Below are 22210 nucleotides of genomic sequence, written 5' to 3' on the forward strand. Positions count from 1 at the left end.
CATGGTGCCGGGCTAGAGCGACTTGGATGAGGGAATGGCGGAACGTCGTGTTCTCCGATGAGTCACGCTTCTGTTCTGTCAGTGATAGTCACCGCAGACGACTGTGGCGTCGGCGTGGAGAAAAGTCAAATCCGGCAGTAACTGTGGAGCGCCCTACCGCTAGACAACGCGGCATCATGGTTTGGGGCGCTATTGCGTATGATTCCACGTCACCTCTAGTGCGTATTCAAGGCACGTTAGATGCCCACCGCTACGTGCAGCATGTGCTGCGGCCGGTGGCACTCCCGTACCTTCAGGGGCTGCCCAATGCTCTGTTTCAGCAGGATAATGCCCGTCCACACACTGCTCGCATCTCCCAACAGGCTCTACGAGGTGTACAGATGCTTCCGTGGCCAGCGTACTCTCCGGATCTCTCACCAATCGAACACGTGTGGGATCTCATTGGACGCCGTTTGCAAACTCTGCCCCAGCCTCGTACGGACGACCAACTGTGGCAAATGGTTGACAGAGAATGGAGAACCATCCCTCAGGACACCATCCACACTCTTATTGACTCTGTACCTCGACGTGTTTCTGCGTGCATCGCCGCTCGCGGTGGTCCTACATCCTACTGAGTCGATGCCGTGCGCATTGTGTAACCTGCATATCGGTTTGAAATAAACATCAATTATTCGTCCGTGCCGTCTCTGTTTTTTCCCCAACTTTCATCCCTTTCGAACCACTCCTTCTTGGTGTTGCATTTGCTCTGTCAGTCAGTGTACAAACAAATTACTCATATCACATATGGAGACCTTCCATTCTAAAATATTATTAACAAAATATACAACTGAAATAATAATAATAATAATAATAATAATAATAATAATAATAATAATAATAATAATAATATCTCTCACTTCTGAATACAGTGTGAGGGCATGATATATGTACTATTACATAACAGCCCCTTGGTGAATCGATGACATCACATATTATGATTCACCACAAAACAGAGCTTGATAAATAATCCTAGAATTACATAACTGAACACTTAAATTACTGTGATAAAGATATATACATTGCGTCTACTTAAGTGTATTTGCAGATGCAAAATACAATTTGTCCAAACAACAACAACAATAATAATAATAATAATAATAATAATAATAATAATAATAATAATAATAATAATATGGTTATATACAAACTTTTTTTTTTTTTTGCTAGGGGCTTTACGTCGCACCGACACAGATAGGTCTTATGGCGACGATGGGATAGGAAAGGCCTAGGAGTTGGAAGGAAGCGGCCGTGGCCTTAACTAAGGTACAGCCCCAGCATTTGCCTGGTGTGAAAATGGGAAACCACGGAAAACCATCTTCAGGGCTGCCGATAGTGGGATTCGAACCTACTATCTCCCGGATGCAAGCTCACAGCCGCACGCCTCTACGCGCACGGCCAACTCGCCCGGTGTTATATACAAACAACTCTGTACACAATCCCTCTTACTACTCAACACAAGTTCAAAATTGATAATATTTACATCCAAGGTGCAGATCCTATCTCTTACATCTGTGTAGGCTATAGATATTATATGTCCCAAGGACCTTGTCAGAGGTTAGAAGCCAATAAGCACACTTGCCAATTCTACTGTCCACAATATATGGACCCTGATATACAATGAAGGAATTTATGCATAGTTTTCTGATTGGCGTTCGACAAATGAGGAACTCTGAGAAGGACTTCACCACCCACCTCAAACTCGTCCTGTACGTTCCCCTTTTGTTGGCAAATTCTCCTATTACCTGCCTTAATTAAATTATCCCTAGCCAGCTAAATGCAGATATCCCTGTGTACCGCCTCTCCTGTAGCTAAACCTAGTATTCTAGCAAGTTCGTTGGTAGATTTCTACCTAATTCAACCTCAATTGGAGAATATCCGGTGCTGTCGTGCTTAGCGACATTAAACCACCGCTCAATATCGTCCAGGAGATTAAACCATGAGCTGTGTTTACTGCTCACATACGACCTGAACATCCTGTCGAGTTCTCTCACGATTCTTTCAGACATATTCCTTTGCAGTATCATATCGATGAATAAATATGTTTGATCCCAATTTCTGCCAATTTGGTTCTCCAGATTTTTTAGAAAAATTATGATCCATGGTCTGATACTACCCTGAGTGGCTTTCCAAATTCAGGTACCTTCAATGATGACTGACACACCCTCATCCCATGGCTTTTCTCAGGGGATACAACTTGACGTATTTGCTGAAGGCATCTAATACGACAAATATGAACTGGTATCCATATCGAGAAACTAACGGTCCAAACAGATCTACGCAAACAAGCTCTCCAGACGCCTGCGTCAAAACTACCTGTCTAGGACCCTCTAAATGCCTGTTGGGATGCTTGCAGCGCTGACACAAGTCACAAGAATTTTCCTAACGTCCCTTCCCATGTTCTTCCAGATGAAATTGTACTGAAGAGCAACATAAAACCTTGTCTGGACTGAAATGTCCCAACTCCTTGTGATAAAACCAAACAGTGTCTTCTATCAAAGGCCTGGGAACTATCACACACCACACATCATTGTAACACTTCTTAGCCAGTAAATAATCAGTACCACATGTTACCCATCTTAATCTGTCAGGCTCAGTAGCCTCCAATACACCAATTATCTGAATAAGGTCATCCTCATTCCTCTGTTCAGCATTAATCTTACACAAATATAACTTCTCCTTTGTACGATCATAAAATTTTGCAGTACATACTAAAATGCCTCCTGACTGTTTGGCGACAATGTCTTCATGAGATACCCGAGGGTTTCTGCAGTTAGGGGCGCGCAGCTGTGAGTTTGCATCTGGGAGATAATGGGTTTGAACCCCACTGTCAACAGTCCTGAAGATGGTTTTCCGTGGTTTCCCATTTTCACACCAGGCAAATGGTGGGGCTGTACCTTAAGGTCACGATCGATTCCTTCTGACTCCTAGACCTTTCCTGTCCCACCATTGCCATAAGATCCGCCTGTGTCAGTGAGACGTAAAGCAAGTTGTAAAAAAAATTGTCTCCTTTCGTGTAATGTATACCAATTACTAGAAAGTAATGATTACAGTAAAAATTACTAAGAAAGTAATCATTAATAGTAAGTTAATATAATTACTTTTACTCAATTACTTCCAAATTCTGCCCACATCCTTCTCAATGTAAAACAATATAACTTGAGTGCAGGTCACAAGTTACTAAGTCCTTTCAGTTTCAGGATATCTTACAAGATGAACCATCTATAGTTAGCCATTGTCCAGAAACTCACAGGCTGTACTGATTGATTGTACCGCAATCTCCTATTTCTTCAGGAGAAGGAGATTGAATATACTTCTAAATTTTCCATGAATTTCTTTCACAGTGCTCACTGGGTTTCTTGCTGCATGTGTATAAGAAGTGAGCAGGATAATAAAGTGGTCTAATGCTAGGATTCCCCAATTTTTGGTGTATGATAAACAGGATAGGGTTAACAGAAATGTTCTCCACCACTGTCAACTAGAGCAAGAATTAAATCCTTCTGTTCTTGAGAGCAGGAAACCCATCCTGTCTCTTGAACAATTCTTTCTGAATGGAAAAATTAGCTAATGCCATGAGCTGATCTGGCAATATGTGGTTCTCACAACGTAATTTTATTCAAGCAAGTCCTTTCCATAATATAAAAAGAAAGTTTTTTCAAACATTTTTAAACCTTGTTTGAAAACAATATGGTATCAATGCAGACCATTCTTGAATTGCAGTCTAAGATGTAATGAAAACAAACTGGCACATACAATACAACATTAAAAATTGAATAATTGTACAGAAATAAAGTCCATCTTTTCAACTCCATAAGAGGGTTATTCACCTAAGATGTTACACGGACGTAACGCTTAAACCATTGAATATATCTAGTTTTCATGTTCGGAAATGATACCCCAGGGACTTGTGAAATAACTACTATGTATTCTCATGGAATGATTAATAACCAAGATATTAAGTTTAACTCCGTATCTTTAAATGGAAGAGTAAAAATTCATACAGCTGGCCTCACCAGGCGAGAGTAAATAGCACATTATTTTATAAGCCCCAGATATCATAATAATAATAATAATAAAAAAACATATCTTTAATAGTTTTGACATTATTTCCGTCTAACATCTTGAGTGAATAACCCTGTATACCAACATTGGGGGGGGGTCTGTTTATGTATAAAGGTTGAACACTACTACGATATGTCAAATGCATCCCTAATCAAATACTTATCGTAATTTTATTTTAACAAGTTGTCAAACCATTCCCTTCAGGAAATGGCCAATTATGCTGCCAGGTATTTAATTTTAAGTACATTTAATTTTTAATCTAATTTTCTCATAAACTCTGCAATTGGATGTAATGGTCTGCAATAACAGTACTGCAAGGTGGGACACCAGGCATGCCAAGTAGACTGCCTTAGACCAGGACAAAAGTGCTTCTTAGGGTCAAGAAACATTCAAGAATGAATCTTTGGGCAAGGGAGTACAGGAGTAAATAAAAAATAAAATGTTTGGCAATTCAATGTATTTGTGTTATGATATATATACAATGAAGTGTGGAACTACAAATCAGGCTTCTTTGAACAGAAAAGGCATACAAAACATTCAAATTACACATCATCTTGGGATGGTGAGAAGTATTTTGTACAACTCCAAAAACAACATTCTGGAAAGTTTGTTATATTAGAAGCCACTCCGAACAAGAGATGCATTTACACAATAGTGTCAAAGAAATTACTGCGCCATTGGCTCTTGTCCTTGCTTGGCACTTTGTTTTGGAACTTGGGTGACAGCAGGGGCTCCCACCTGGGTGATTGGGACAATGCGTTCCCCTTCAGGTTGAGGCAAAGCCTGAAACCAAAAGAATAAGCAATCACATTTATAATCTAAATAACATGTCCTGACCGACACATCACCAAGCCAAAACTACTCCACATAAATGAAATTTTGGGGATACATTTATATTAGAGTAAAAGTTCTCGCTAAGGAAGGACATTTGGATATTCGTAGCTAAGGGGGTGAATTGCTTTAATGAGGAAATTGTATATCAAAAAGTTGAGTTTACAGACATGAAAATTGGTTATTTGGAATCTCCTTTAAAAATAATGAAACCCGATTGTTTTTGGAAAATCAGTTAATGGGGGAGGGGGTAAACAGGAGTGACAAAGGGGGAAGAATTAAAAATATCTGTAACTTAAAAAAATTTCTTTCCGTTTTTAAATGTATGCATTTTGATTTTGAAAAAAAAAATAAAAAATAAAGGGACCGGGGGTAAAAAGGACTGCAAAGCAGGTTGAATTATTTTAATTAGGATACAGATATCAAAACTGAAGATGTTACACAGACATGAAGGATGGTACTTTGAATCTCTTAAGAGATAAGAAACTTTTTCAGAAAATCGACTGAAAAAAAATGAAATGGTGTATGGCTTTTAGTGCCGGGAGTGCCCGAGAACAAGTTCGGCTTGCCAGATGCAGGTCTGTTGATTTGACACCCGTAGGCGACCTGCTCGTCGTGATATGTGAAGACGACACACACCCCCAGCCCCTATGTCAGCAAAATTAACCAATTATGGTTAAAACTTCTGACCCTGCAGGAACCGAACCTGGGACTCCTGTGACCAAAGGCCAGCATGCTAACCAGCCAGCATGCTAACCATTTAGCCATGGGGCCAGACAGAAAATCCCCTTAAGGGGCTGAAAAGAACTGAAAAGGCGGGCGAGAAGTGAAAAAACAAAGGAGTAATTATGAGGATGCTTATATGTAAAACTAAAGATGTTACAGATGTGGAAATAAGCATTTGGAATCTTCTTTAAAAATGAAAGATTTTTTTTTTTGGCTCGAGAAGATCATTTCTTACATATACACGCATGGTAATCTTAGCTCTAAAAGGCAATACCACAAAACGTGGGTTATGAACAGTTCCTGGGGTACATGAAAATTTTTCGAGTTTTTATACTTTAAGGATTTTCAGGTAATGTCTTAGTACATTATCAAGGAACTTTCATCAAATTACAAAATCCACAGGAGCAAAGCTGTGGTTAGGAATGAAGTTAAAGAAGATAGCTTTGAAATAAAAATGTGCATACCTTGCGAGGTGCCTCAATAGTGAGGATTCCATCTGAAGCGAGTTTGGATGTAACTGTATTAGGGTCAACATCCTTGGGCAATGTGTACCGTCTCTGGAATTCGCGAGAGATGAATCCATGCTCGTCTGGTCTCTCTTCATGCTTTCCTTCCACCAGAACAGAATTTCCTACAGTCTTGACAACAATTTCCTCAGGTTTGAATTGTTGCACATCAATATTTGCCTGAAAAAGAAATCCTGTAAGAAATTTGCCAAAATCAGACTGCACAACTAAAGATGTATAAGTAAGCAATAAACCTTACCCGGAATCCATCCTTATCATACTGAATGTTTGACACACCGCTGTCACGGGCAGCCATTCGACGCCACGGTCTCGAATAGATGGGGTTAAGTCGTGAAAACAGCATATCCTCATCGAAGAGACCCAGTCCAAAATTTTGATCAAAGAGTGATCTTGGGCGGAAAACGTCCCAGTCGCCAAAGAAGTCGTTCACATAAGGAGCAAGAGACATCTGAAACAGTTGAGAATCATCAATAAACATTTCACGTGGGTATTGTTAGCATAGTGCAGCCCTTTAAAGTATGAACATCCAATGAAGACGTATATACAAGGAAATTGTGCAAGTTAAAATGCCTTGACCCGGGCAGGAAGTTAACCCTAGGTTACTACAGTGAATGCGCAGCTGAGGAGTCCAAATAGAAAGACACTTAAGAGACTAGATTCAAGTGGACATTCTTTCCATAAAGTCCACAGAAATGTTGAAGTTTCTGTGACGCAAGAAAAAATTACCGACATACAAAAATGGAGTGACAAGTTAATGTGAAATATCTCTCTCTAAAGATTATTTATGGAACTTTATATAGTCTAAAAGGTAACATGTTGGCCTAACATACATTTATATTATTTCCAAGGAATAAATTACAACTAACTAATAGAGTAATATCAAGATAAAGTTTTACCACAGCATATCATACTATATCATGTAGATTTAAAGCACTTGCGAGATCAAAAGCAATTACTGTTTCTAATGTAGGTAAATGTAATGGATTCCAGTTAGTCTAGGTCTATATTCAAAACATTTTTCAAATTTGAAGATAAATCAGTCAGGAAATATAGAAATGAAAAAGAAAAGATTACCGTCCTATTGAACATTTTTCTTGTTTTCAATTGCCAACTTTTTCCGTTTTTCCTCCAAATCTTTAAACCAAAATTCAATGTTTATTTTCTCCACGTTTTTCTTGTTCGGATTGCTTTTTATTTTTATTTTCTTTCTTTACCTTTCAGGAAGTACTTTCTTCAGCTATCTTTTCGGACTAAACAATCTCATTGTTCTTCACGAGTTGACCTAAGGCATTTGATAGCATAGATCATGGGAGACTGGCAAAAATGAGTGCAATTGGACTTGACAAAAGAGTGACTGAATGGGTTACTCTGTTTCTAGAAAATAGAACTCAATTACATTAGGTGAAGCTTTCTGTCCCTGTAAAAATTAAGGGAATTCCTCAAGGCAGTATTATTGGACGTTTATGTTTTATCAACGATATGTGTAAAGAAGTTGAATCAGAGATAAGGCTTTTCGCAGATGTTATTCTGCACGGAGTAATTAAGTAAGTTACAAGATTTTGAGCAACTGCAAAATGACCTCGATATAATGTTGCGAGATGGACAGTAGGCAATGGTATGATGATAAACGTGGATAAAAGTCAGGTTGCGAGTTTCACAAATAGGAAAAGTCCTCTCAGTTTTAATTACTGTGTTGATGGGGTGGAAGTTCCCTTTGGGGATCATTGCAAATACCTAGGTATTAATATAAGGAAAGATCTTCATTGGGGTAATCACATGGAATTGTAAATAAAGGGTACAGATCTCTGCACATGGTTATGAGAGTATTTAGGGGTTGTAGTAAGGATGTAAAGGAGAGAGCATATTTGTCTCTGGTGAGACCCCAACTCGAGTATGGTTCCAGTGTATGGGATCCTTACCAGGATTACTTGATTCAGGAATTGGAAGAAATCCAAAGAAAAGCAGCTCAATTTGTGCTGGGCGATTTCAGACAAGAGTAGCAATACAAAAATGTTGCAAAGTTTGGGCTGGGAAAACTTGGGAGAAAGGAGGCGAGCTGCTCGACTAAGTGGTATGTTACGTTATAATTCTCATGTTAGGTCCGTATTGAAATGTATAATACAAAGTATCTTACAAGTGTTACTTTTTTTAATATCCACCTATTCAATTCAAAGATTTTATATATATATATATATATCTCTCTCTCAATGATATGTGTAAAGAAGTTGAGGCTGATGATTCCCTTAATATGGGCAAAACATGTCCCTTAACATTTTATAATACTGAATTTCTAAAAAAGATCTCTATATTGAATAGGTGGATATTAAAGAAATAACACATGTAACATACTTTGTATTTAAGTGGTATGTTCCGAGCTGTCAGCTGAGATATAGCGTGGGAGGACATCAGTAGATGAATAAGTTTGGATGGTGTCCTTAAATGTAGGAAAGATCACAATATGAAGTTGGAAAGTTGGAATTCAAGAGAACGAGTTCTTCAAGCAACAGGTACCGTAAGGCATCATAGGTTTCCGATTTTGAAACCTTCCGAAGAAAGGTTTAAGATCTAACAAAATACTTCTAAAAGCACTTAGTGTTGCGCTAAGTGTATTCTTCACAGCTTCTAAGGTACTGAAGGTTTTTTTTTCCAGTGTAATCTTTCACAAATTTGTCAATGTGATCATATATTTTAACAGCTTGATCACATTGACAAATTTTCTGATTTTCCAACCATCTTATTGCAATGCACTTTAAAGGAAATGCAGTGCTTGTCATGTCTATATTTAGCACGTCAAGCAGGGCTATTTTCAAAAGATTTACAGAGACCTTAAAAAAACTAAAGGTTCCAGTTTTCGTGACTCCATTCACTGTATGCAAACTGAATAGGCCTATATCAGGGTTTACCAGTTGCAAACGATTTTAAAGTTTTATTGAATTGAGGTTAACATCCACTCCATTGAGACTTGGAAAGCATTTCCTAAACGTAAGGGGACATGTATAAACCAGTGTAATAAGCGATCTGCAGCTGCCCTAGGAGTGACTTGAAAAAGGGCAACCATCTGCATTTTATCAAATGCAACATTAGTTTAATTTTGCAGAAAGCTACGAAAATTACAGAATTTGTATTTAGTGGCGACAGGATTCCAAGAAAAATGCCATTAGTTGTGCATAGGGAGTCACATTCCCAATGGTCTGTCTTGAAATCAGAATTTGTTGTTTGTGAAACCTGTCACCTTCAAACTTAATTTTAACTAGGAATGTTCTAAGAAAAGGAAATTAAAATAAAGCTAAGAACCCCTTAGCATTATCTCTACAAAACCTGTCAATACTTTCAGAATAATAAAGGAGTGTAGTACGACTTACGTTTTTCATTTGGTCAGAAAAGAAAATTATAAAATATGGTTATATGCGCATTTATGCGACCTACGGAAACTGCGTTAGAAAATGTTGCCGCCACCGGAATTCATCCAGATGCGCTCGCAGCCGACAAACCACTCGTCCCTTGCAGTTGTACAATGAATTTTATTGAAAACGTGATTCCAGCTTTGTTTCGAGCGAGGTGAACGCTAAAGACTGCTGTGTATCCGATTTCAAGCGGAAAGTACTGAAATGAGAACCATCTTTTACCTGAAGACTTGTGCGTCCCCGTGACTTTCGAGCATAAATGAGTGAAATTAGTTCTGAGGAATTCAAGTGATTAGCCCAAAGCTGTGTACAAAACGAGATTGAGAATGACGTACTACCGCGGGGCTAGGAAGCACCGGTACCGTAATACTTTCAAGCAAGTACAACTTTATATTAGGTGGACCAAGGGTGAAAAGTCGACATCGCAAGGCCGGGAAAGGGCCGTGGCCTTAAGACAGTGCCCAAGCTTTTGGCAGGTGTGAAAACGGCATAATATGAAGATAAAATTTGAATTCAAAGAGATTAGGGCAAATAATCATTGATATGACGATGAGCAAAGGATTGGAATAAATTAAGGGAAGACTTCCCCCGGGCAATTTTAGTGAGGAGCTTTTGCGATAAGATATACGCTGATGGTGGGGGAGATTCATTATAATAATGAATAGAATGTAGAAAATGAAATTTGCGTTTTTTACTGTGCATATTTTCAAACATCACCAATAATTCACTTAATAGATAAATAATACGACTGGCAAACCTTGAGCAATATAGCAAAGAAGCGATGGCAACTCCGCACTAGCAGCCTATTGCTCACGTTTCAATCTGGCAAGTCCATCCGAAAGTCGGGCAACTTACTTGGAAGTAGCTTTGATTACTGTACTTCTTGGGAGAGCGTTTCCTGTATGTAGCCAATAGGACAATCACGTAAGGAATGTACAAACGGTATAAATCCCAACGTTTATCACGTTTTTTAATGACTAAAATTCAAACCAAATGATCTGGGGGAGGGGGCGTAATTTACTTACTGGGAAATCATAACCCCCCCTCCCCCGCCGGGTACTGCCTGAAATAAAAATAGTTAAACCCTATGATCCCTCTCCACCATTTCTTTCCGATTTCGCATCTTGTCTGTACAGTTGCGTGGCCAAAGACAAGGTCCGATTGAATCGATTTTAAACCTGGCACCTATGCAGTTGCCTTTACCTGCATTATTTCGCACTAAGGAGTTTCACTTCTTGCAGCTAAGTAATCGCGCTGTTACTCGTCACTATCCTAATTCGGACCATTCCATACAGTCATTGAGTACACTTACGAGCAACAGTAAAATATTCCTGTAGATTGGGCAGCGTCAGGAATGGCGTCCGACCGTAAAACTGAGCGAAGTCCACGACGGTGACGAATCGCACCCGCGATTCGGCAACGAGTGGTTACCAAAGGATTCTGGTTTTGATATTTACATGCACGGTGCGGAACCAGACTTTTACAGGGCATGATTAGTACATGGCTTTTAGAAAAATAAAATAAAACTACCTACATTAATTAGTACACAGTAATTTCTGCGTCTATTAAGCGTTTATCAATTCACGGCCGATTGAGTTCTAGGATAGGTCACTGAAAACTAATCGTATAACTGGGACGAGTATGTCTCAAGTCTTCGTAAACCGCAAGTAGACAATCTATATATTGAACCTAGCATAGAGAAGCTATCTAGCCCTCTTCTCGAGACGAGAATTATCATTATGGTCTAGTAACTACTGTCGGATTTTTTATTATGGACACTCGAGTTTAGGCTTTAATTACAAACGAACCAATAGGCCTATTGAAATTCGAGTTATACCAATATTTTCCTTGTTTAATTCTACATTAGCGTATATAAGACGCATTGTTTTCAACGTTCATTAAATATTTTTTATTTGAGGTTGTAATAAATATTGCCCGGGTTTTTGGCTTCTTCTCTACGAAGCGCTCACTTAGGAATATATACAAGGAGAACGACTTGTCTGATTCTAATGAAATTTGTATATGTTATAACCACATGTATTTGTAGTGTAATACTCAAGTTACAATTTTTTTCAACCACCCTGAAAAAAGTTCTTATCATTTTTCTAACGCAACTCTTTCTCAGCCCAGGATAAACGTACAGCAGCAAACTTGGGCTTGTTTTGAAGCACTCAGTCATGGTTATCAGAAACTACAACAACTGTAACCGTACAGTGTGGTATCGAATTTATGAAGAGTAATATTGAAAGGAGGTTTTGTGTACGCCGGACCGTGCGATTAACAGCAGGCCGGGTGGTGAAAACGGGCGCAGTGTTGCCGCGTTCAGTAGTAATCACGCCCGCATCGAACACAGCTCTTCGTTTACTTTCAACCTTTAATTTTATTTCCTCTTATAAATTCCACTTCCCATCACCTTTTCTCATAAGGACTTTGGACCTTCAACGGCAGGTTTGAAAATGGTTAACTTCCTAATTTAGAAATATCACACTGTACAATTTTTACAAGAGTTATTTTTATTATTATTTACATATATTTACGGTATTTAATTCTATCAATTTTCTTCGTCTGAAAAATCACTTTGCTCCGAAGAATCGGTGCTGCTCTCATTCATGTTGCTTATGACTGGCTCGAAATAAGGGACATTTGCACACAGTCCATCTTTTTTTTTTTTCCAGTAGTGGTCTTCAATTTTCTTCGCGTGTTTAATACATTGTTTCCAGAGTTCAGGGGTCACGGTACGTAAGGCTTCTCGGCATAAAGCGTAAATTGCTTCCATACCTCTACCATTTTCTAATGTGTTAGCGATATTTGTTTTTGCTTATTTTCCCTTTTACGTGAGCACAAATGAGCTCGATTGGATTAAGCTCGCAATGGGCCACTGGTAACCAAATAATCTCTACGTCTGGTCGAAGTCGTTTAGTCAGTTGTTCCAGCTTCTTTACCGGCGTTTGAAACTAAGGCCTGGCAAGGACAATCAGCTCTGATTTAGTTAATTTGTTATAATCGTCAACTCCAGGTTGTAGTGAAATATTCTTTGACGTTATCCAATGTATAATTTCACGTTTCAGCCATGACATGTTCGGGTTTTTAGATTAAGGATCGATCCTCGTATGATATGGAGCTTGATCTATAATGACGGCCGAACTTTGAGGAAATAAACTCAGGACTTTCTTGAACCATTCTTCATAATGAGTCGAGTTCATCTCATTCTGGTAATCACCACTACTTTTCTTGCCATTAAAACAAAGTTCTGCACCGTCAAGAAATCGTTCTTCACTTCCGATACGTAAAATTATGACCTGGATGACGTATTTCCATCATTCTCCTTTGAAGCGGCTCCTACTCTCTTCACTGACGACAGCGATAATCCAAGACAATCTGCCACCTTCTGGTACACAGGGAACCTCTTGTCCCCTACTTTTTCCACTCACATTGAAAGAAAAAATAGCACTCGAAATCATTGCAAACCGGGCGAGTTGGCCATACGGTTACGAACGCGCAGCTGTGAGCTCGCATCCGGGAGATAGTGGGTTCGAACCTCACTGAGGGCAGCCCTGAAGATGGTTTTCCGTGGTTTCCCATTTTCACACCAGGAAAATGCTGGGGCTGTACCTTAATTAAGGCCACGGCCGCTTTCTTCCCATTCCTCGGCCTTTCCTCTTCCATCGCCGCCATAAGACTTATCTATGTTGGTGCGACGTAAAGCAAATAAAAAAAAATCATTGCAAGTTCACCCTCTGATAACGGCGGTCTCGGAGGCATCTTGAAGTGACGTGGTCAACATGCAGAACATAGGAAAACTGAAAATAGCTTCCGGACAAACCAAGGTCACGGGCATTCCGTTTCACAACTGCCCGGGGCGAGTGTACTTTGTTCGTTGCGCGCGTGATTACTACTGAACGCGGCAACACTGCGCCCAATTTCACCACCCGGCCTGCTGTTAATCGCACTGTCCGGCGTGGACAAAACCTCCCTTCAATATTACTCTTCATAAATTCGGTACCACTCTGTACGGTTACAGTTGTTGTAGTTTCTGATAACCATGACTGCGTGCTTCATAATAAGCCCAAGTTTTCTGCCGTACGTTTATCCTGGGCTGAGAAAGAGTTGCTTTAGAAAAATGATAAGAACTTTTTTCAGGGTGGTTGAAAAAAATTGTAACTTGAGTATTATACTATAAATGCATGTGGTTATAATATATACAAATTTCATTAGAATCAGACAAGTCGTTTTCCTTGTATATATTCCTAAGTGAGCGCTTCGTAGAGAAGAAGCCAAAAATCCGGGCAATATTCACTACAACCACAAATAAAAAATATTTAATGAACGTCGAAAACAATGCGTCTTATATACGCTAATGTAGAATTAAACAAGGAAAATATTGGTATAACTCAAATTTCCATAGGCCTATTGGTTCGTTTGTAATTAAAGCCTAAACTCGAGTGTCCATAATAAAAAATCCGACAGTAGTCAGTCGTGTAGGTTGGGACGTTACACATGAAAACACTCCGCTCCCTAATATTCAGTCTGCCATTTTAATCATGCGCGCCTAGTTCTTTATACCGTATCCCAGTTATCTATCTAAAAAAATTAGATGTAGTGCACAATTCGGATATTTTCAGCAAATATCAAGATTAACACACTACAGGAAAATTTCCTACTATTCAAGACTACGCCACCACCATCTTTCCAAAAGTTTTGCAAGTTTTGCAAGTTCTGCGCACATAAAGTTCTTATTTTTTATTTATTTAAACACGTAATTATTATGGCAATTTCAATGTTTGAAGTTATCAAAACATACGAACACAGTTAACAACACAAATTTAGAGTATCAGAGGAAGTTGCTCGTGAAACGAAACTCAATACGAAAGGGTATTCGCCCAAGCTGCATCAAAATTAAACGAAGAAAGTTCAAAATTAAACCTTGAAAGTTCAAGAAATGTCCGATTTAAATACGACGTACGTACCTGAAACCTCTTCTACATTGAAAAGTTCACAATTCACACTAAAAGATAAAAAAAAAACCTATACAGCTTATTCGAAAAATAAACTCCCCAAAATAGTAAGTAACATGAGTTTTAACAACTTACCTTGGTTCGATGCAAAGAAAATGTTCGATGGAAAACTGAAATCGCGCACAACAGCAGGCAGTTTCGTCACGCACTCTCACCGAGCAGGTTCAAACAATAATACATCCCTCTACTGTCGCACTTATATACTCAAATCGATGTACTATCTGGAATATTCTAGACACAACGATTTTTCGGTGCTTCTGGAAAAAGATCTCGCAGAACTTTCTACACCAAAGTGAATATTCTACACCTTTCCATCTGCTTCCATCCACGCAGCTGTTTGAATGGACGGTCAGTGACTGCGCTCGTACTCAAAGCCGATTGGCTGAACAACATTCGAGTCCCCAACAGCAACGGCATAGTGGTGAGGGAAGCGAGGAAGGGGTGATTCCAAGGAATGAGAGAGAGAGAGAGAGAGAGAGAGAACGAGAACTGTTAACACGTAGACCGCCCCAATATGCGTTTTTCTTTCTTAGTGCCGTTGTTTATTTCTATTGATTAATGTCGTTATTCAAATTTCATTTTGATCTTAGATCACGAGATCATACAGCCAGCCTGAAAATAACTAATACGATAAGTTATTTATGCCATTTGATGATTAATCTCTAAGTCCAAGTTAGTTTATTTCGGAAATATTTTTGATTTGAATACCGTACCTATATTTTTGTCATCAACTGCGTGTAAGTGGAAAGTCCAAGTTAAAAATACACAGTTATTTACAATTTTTGTTTTACGTTATACCGAGACAGGCAGGTCTTACGGCGACAATGAGATAGGTAAGGGCCAGGAATGGGAAGATGAGCGACCGGGCCTTAATGTACAGTCGAAGCATTTGCCTCGTGTGAAAATGGGAAACCACAGAAAACTATCTTCAGGTATGCCGCCAGTGGGGTCCGAACCCACTGTCTCCCGAATGGAAGCTGATAGCTACGTGACCCAAACCGCGCGGCCACTTGTTCGGTAAAGTACACAATAACCGTAAAAAAAAAAAAAAAAAAAAAAAGTTGTTATTCAGCTAAGATGTCCACATCAAATAACTCGTGTAAGTGGAAAGTTGTTATTCAGCTAAGATGTCCACATCAAATAACTCGTGTAAGTGGAAAGATATTGACATTCTGTTTCCACTTTCAGTAAAGGGCCAAAGGGCCCAGAATCCGACTTATAGAACATTGTCACGGGGCAATACTTTTGGAATAATGTTTTCTTAACTGGAACTACGTCGTTTTCTACTCATAGGCTTAAACTTACAAATATTACAAATTCACCACCATGATTATTTTGAAAATCGGACAAGTGCTTCTAGAGAAAGTGTCATGTACTGTATTCATTTGACAGTGAGCAGCTGCTCTGTTCGATTCGCGCTACATATGAAACATGAGCTAGGTGTTGGCATGCTGAATTCCTTCACCTTCTTCTGACAGGCCATTCGCTCGACTGTACCCTAGGGTGACCAGACATCCCTTATTTTACGGGATTGTCCCTTGCTTCTCCAAGACGTCCCGTTGTCTCTGCAAACAATATACGGGACGCATATCGCCTAGATTTTCATGTACCGTCCCGTATATTTTAAAATACCTTGTGTAAACTTTATTTACCACAAAGCGCTGATGTACACTATGTCGCTTTCTTATTCATACAGTTTCATATTGTGATAAGAGCAGTATATTTTGAACATTCAAATGTATGTTACAGTAATTGTCTTTTAAGATTATTATTATTATTATTATTTTTTTTTTTATTTTTTATTTTTTTGCTATTTGCTTTACGTCCCACCGACACAGATATGTCTTTTAAGAAATTTGTTTCTGGTAGATTTCTTTAAAATTCCATACAAAAATAATATTTATGACACATAGTACAAAATACTCGAGAATATAACAAAAAATGACCTTTTCCAGTCACGTTGTTATTCGCACAGATGCCAGTTCTTCAACCAAAACCAAACATATGAATGAAATGAACCATATCACCGATCCAAGTACTTTGTGGAGTGGCTCTTGGCTTGTACGGCCCCGCTGTGTAGGGGGCAACGTGTCCGCCTGTCACCCGGCGGCCCCGGCTTCGGTTCCTGGCCGGGTCAGGGTTTTTTAAACTGTAAATGATTAATATCCGTGGTCTGGGGACTGGGTGTTTGTGTCGTCCTTAACGTTCCTTCCACCATTTACATAATACACGCAGGTTCCTCACATATGGTGCAAGTAGGGGTGAAACATCTTCATAGGTCGACGCCCCGAACAAATGGCATTTAAAAAAAAAAAACCTTGGCTTCAATGACAGCTTGACACCTATGCTGCATGGAATTTACTGGCGGATACTGTACCATTCTTGGATCACCACTCGTTTTAACTCATCTTTGGATAAAACCTTTCTACTGTGAACCCTAGACTTCAAAAACGCCCACAAATGTCAGACTGGAGAGGTGTTTTTTTAAATGTTTTGGAATGTTCCAAATTAATCCCTCCTTGTTCAGAGCAGCGGTATGTTTGGGGTCGTTATCCTGTTGAAACATTTAGGTCGGTAAACTGAGATGACCGTGCGGTTAGAGGCGCGCAGCTCTGAGCTTGCATTCGGGAGATAGTGGGTTCGAATCCCACTGTGGCAGCCCTGAAGATGGTTTTCCGTGGTTTCCCATTTTCACACCAGACAAATGCTGGGACTGTACGCTAATTAAGGCCACGGCCGTTTCCTTCCAACTTCTAGCATTTTCTTATCCCATCGTCGCCATAAGACCTATCGTGTCGGTGCGACGTAAAGCCAATAAAAAAAGGTGATCACACAATTACTAAGCTCCAAGGTTATGATCTCAATGTTATTCTCGTGGGCACAATGGGCACTCTTGAATTGGATTTCTGGTTTGACGATAGCACTTCCATATGTAGCATGTGGAATTTCTACCGCTAACTGAATACCAGGTATACATGGTCGTCTTTGCTGAGTATCTCTATGGATTTCTTGTATGCAAAGGACATCACACTTCTGTTCACGGCATAATTCGTGTAGTAGTTGTTCTTTAGACATTGACATGCCTTTCATATTCACCGAAATAACTGTCAAAACTGGTTCTGAGAAGAACCGTTTATTTAATCGCATCTTGAGTTCATAAATGCTTCTGGAGTGCTGACGTTCAGTTCAGTAATGGAAATTTAATTCCAACTATCTTAGCAGGGGCATCACGGGCAGGAATCAGCTTCACCCCTTTTACATTGATATCAACCAGAAACCCCACGACTAAAATCAAGGAACAGCTTCCTCAGAACAACAGAGGCTCTTATCGGGACACAACAGCATTCCCGAACTGATCTCTGGCGTGCAAGGTTTAACAGCCCTGAAGTATAGCTCACACCCTGTGAAAAACTTCCCGCTGGATACACAGAGAAATGGACCACATGGAGATCGCTCAACAGATTACGTTCAGATGTTACTAAATGCAGGAATGACTTGGTGAAGTGGGGTTTCCGTACGGGCCGCTTCACACTAGGCGACTGGAATCGGTTATTGAGTAGCTCAGGTGAATTCCATGTCGCCGTGCGGTGGCGGTAGCGCTACTTAAAAAGCCGCCTTCCCCGGCTTAGAACCAGTTTTCACCATGAGTTCCCAGGCAGAGGAGTGTCTTATTGCTACTCTTGTTGTTGTCGAAAAGAAAGAAGGAAAGAAAGCGTTGTAGGTTTCATTCACATCCTATGTTGAAAGATCGTTTGGAAAAAAGGACTTTTCTATAAACTGTTCGACGATTTAGTTGATGATGGTACCAAGTTTTTTAGTTACTTCAGAATGTCAAAGAAATCTTTTGATGAACTCTTCGAAAGTGTGAAAGAAGATATTACCGGAATGGATACTAAGTTGAGAAAAGCAATGCCGGCTAAAGAAAAGTTAGCCTTAACTTTGAGGTAAGTTGAACTGAGATGCTAGTAGTTTTCCAGTATAAGGTTCCTACATAGAAGCGTATTTAAACAAATTGCCCAATCCTTGTCTATATAATCGGGATATAGTGGGTTCGAGTCCCACTGTCGACAGCCCTGAAGATGGTATTCCGTGGTTTCCCATTTTCACACCAGACAAATGCCGGGGCTGTACATTAATTGAGGCCACGGCCGATTCCTTCCAATTCCTAGGCCTTTCCTATCCCATCGACGCCATAAGACCTATCTGTGTCGGTGCGACGTAAAGCAAATAGCAACAACAAAAAAAACCCCTTGTCTATATACTTTCCAAAATCTCAAAAATAATAAGACAAGAATGTTTTTATGAACCATGTATTAATACTGTATGGATGAGATCAAACTAAAACATAAAGCATAAAATAACCCTGGGAGCGCTAAGCTCTTTGAGACTGAACCCGTAAAAAAGCACAACTGAAAATTCTTAAGTCTCTTAATAATATATACGAAGTTCATAGTAGTAATCATACTTCAAAAACATTAATTACCGGTACTATTATTACTGATAATAGGGCACTTTAATTAAAAACAATATGCATACAGAAAATAAGTAGTCAAATATTGTGTCCACTAAACGTGTCAAAATTTAAATAAAATTAAAGGCATTACAGTTCAACGCTCTGCTTTTTAATCAAAATAAACAATTGACTCATCACTAACGTGGGACTCCGTTGGTGAAACTGCCGATGATCCGATCGAACTTTCATTGCGGCCTAGTGTTCTACAAATTTGATACGATTTTACTTGTTGGTGGGAAAGAGTTTGTTGATTTGGAGTCGGAACAATCGTATCTGAGTTAAACGGCTCACTGCTTGGCTGCTGCTTTCGGTAAAGTTCATCCGCTCGATGTTCCAGCCTGGGAGAGTAGAATGATGACGTATCAGTCGTCAGTAGATAAGGGTGACGTATTGCTACAGGATTCAGGTGTCCTTGTTGTGATAGGCCTGGGCCTAATGGCAACTGATTTTGAGCTTCAGTGTATTGAGTAGGTCTTCGAAGTCCTGAATGGAAGTCGCGTTGCTGATACTCCACGGACCGAGCTCGATAGCTGCAGTCGCTTAATTGCGACCAGTATCCAGTATTCGGGAGATAGTAGGTTCGAACCCCACTATCGGCAGCCCTGAAAATGGTTTTCCGTGGTTTCCCATTTTCACACCAGGCAAATGCTGGGTCTGTACCTTAATTAAGGCCACGGCCGATTCCTTCCCACTCCTAGCCCTATCCTGTCCCATCGTCGCCATAAGACCTATCTGAGTCGGTGCGACGTAAAGCAAAAAAAAAAAAAGAAAGATACTCTACGGGACGCTTGACAATCAGATGTATCTTGTTGGGCCTTTATAATAGCATGTAAAATATAAGATTTCACTAACAACTTTCTGTGCGTTGGAACCTTCTTTAGCTCTGAAGCTAAAGACAAAAATAATTTTTCGTCATCTTGCATCGTTTCATTTTCAGTCAATACCTTCAGTTTCAGTTGCTTTAAGTCATCATCTTCGTCTTTATTTTTTGAACATTTCCTTTTACTGCGAGTCTTGGTGTCTGAATGGCTTTGTGACTGATTGGAAACATCTTGTAAACTAGAAAAGTCCTGCTGCAAGTTAGGACCTACTCCTTCGAATACATCTTCATTTTCTTCAGTTCTTACACCAATACTGTTGGCGGTGTTAATATTCTTACATGTTTCCAAAAACTGTAACTGCTGAAAATATATGTACTGTTTTCTTCCGTAACTCGCCGATCCACTTTTCTCTTCCTTCATCCTTTTCTTCTCCCTTGCGTAACTATTTCGCAGACTCTTCCATCTTTTTTGAAAATGTCCCTGAAACAAAATAACACGAGGTATTCTCAGCCCAAGCATAATCGCTTCAATTTTTGTTAGCATAAAAACAAAAATGTGTTTCATATGGAGCTGTCATATTCAGATGTTTAGCAATGTTCATGATCAATGTTAAATACTTTTCATTAGATAAAGGAATTAAGATGGATCTGTCTGTCAGGTCAACAGCCCAGGGGCTGGTTGGATCCTCAAATAGCACCACCAAAGGTTATGCGGTTATAAGGAAACCCCAAAAACCAATGGCAGCACCAAAATGAGGCGTACTAGGCAAGATGAGGAGTGAGGTAGTTTGCCATTGCTTTCCTCACTGGGTCAGAAAGTACTATTGCAGCACGACTGACCCTTTGAGCAGCACCTTTCATAACATTCAGATGCACTAGTCGTGCTCTGAATGTCATTACTCAGCACTACCCATACCCCAGCAGCTTCCATATTGTCACAGCCATGGATGTTGACTGGGACTTCGGTGGAAGCTACACTTTACTCTGGCCTGTGCCAAGAGATGGATGCAAAAGTACTGTATCCATCAAGAAATGACAGCAGGCAGATTAAGATGGATAGCAACCTATAATTTACTACAATTTATAATTTCAGGTATCTAGGAAGCGGGTCATCGATGACTGACCTCCACTTTCAATACAGGATTGGACTGTCAACCATATCAAAAATTATCAGACAAGTATGCAATGCTATTTGGAGTAAATTACGTTCAAAGTGTTTCCCTAATTTGACTGAAGACTTATGGCTAATAACTGCAGCTGGTTTCAGTGAAAGAGCAAACTTTTGCACAGTGTCTGGAAGCTATAGATGGAAAGCATGCGAAAGTGATAAAACCTACTGACAGTGGATCTCAATACTATAATTACAAAAACTATTTTTCGATTTTGATTTAGGCTGTCTGTTATACCAACTATAGATTCCTGTACGTGGATGTCGGTGCATATGGAAGGAGTTCAGATTCTACAATTTTTAAAAACTCTGTGTTTCATAAAAAACTGGAGGAAAATTCATTGAACATACCACCTCCTCAGGACTTAACATTAGGCGAGACAATGCCATTCATGTTCCTAGGTGATGAAGCCTTTGCCTTATCGCGATTCATACTACGCCCTTATGGAGGAAGGTTTCTGAACGTAAAGAAAAGAGTTTACAACTACAGATTATGTAGAGGAAGACGATTTATTGAGTGTTCGTTCGGAATTCTGGCCAATTAATCGAGAATTTTACCCCGGCCACTAGATGTCAGCCTAGACCTAGCAGAAATCATAATTCAAACTTGCTGCCTGCTGCACAATTTCGTTCGCGATCGTGACGGTATAAATTTTGAAGATACGTTGGCCATAGAAGGATTTCATCACCTTGACACTGATTCAAACCAGGAGGCAGGACAGCAACTAATATACGAGACAAATTTGCCAACTACTTCGTAAGCCCTCAAGGAGAAGTTCCTTGGCAAATGGAAAAAATATTATGAATCTACCCATGTATGAAATTAACTGTGTAAAACAATAGGGATGACATTTTTAAAGACATACAAAAAAAGAGAAAAAATCAAATTGATAGCTCTCCAAACTAGGGTTTCCAAAATATGGGCCAACTAATCAGTTCCCAAGAATAACATTACTGAATATTTACAACCTAGGTAGCTCAGGGCTACCAACTAACATTGTATTTTATATATCGACTTTACATTCATTTACTGAATACAAATGGTGATTTATGATATGCTGCGATGATTTTAAAAGTGATTCAGCGATCGCCTCAAGTGCAGTATCTG

The 22210-nt window shown here is 39.5% G+C and overlaps 1 protein-coding gene across 1 annotated transcript; it reads right to left on the minus strand.

Annotated features, from left to right (window-relative positions):
• Positions 1-4538: 4538 nt before the first annotated feature.
• LOC136871958 (alpha-crystallin B chain) lies at positions 4539-14933 on the minus strand. The gene is made up of 4 exons (XM_067145720.2): positions 14677-14933; positions 6421-6630; positions 6120-6341; positions 4539-4881 (listed from the first exon to the last, which is right to left on the minus strand). The coding sequence occupies exons 2-4, from the start codon at positions 6628-6630 to the stop codon at positions 4765-4767; spliced, it is 549 nt and encodes a 182-aa protein (XP_067001821.2). The 5' UTR covers positions 14677-14933; the 3' UTR covers positions 4539-4764.
• Between the last annotated feature and the right edge of the window lie 7277 nt (positions 14934-22210).

Source organism: Anabrus simplex, chromosome 1, assembly GCF_040414725.1.
Source record: "Anabrus simplex isolate iqAnaSimp1 chromosome 1, ASM4041472v1, whole genome shotgun sequence".
Lineage (NCBI taxonomy): Eukaryota > Metazoa > Arthropoda > Insecta > Orthoptera > Tettigoniidae > Anabrus > Anabrus simplex.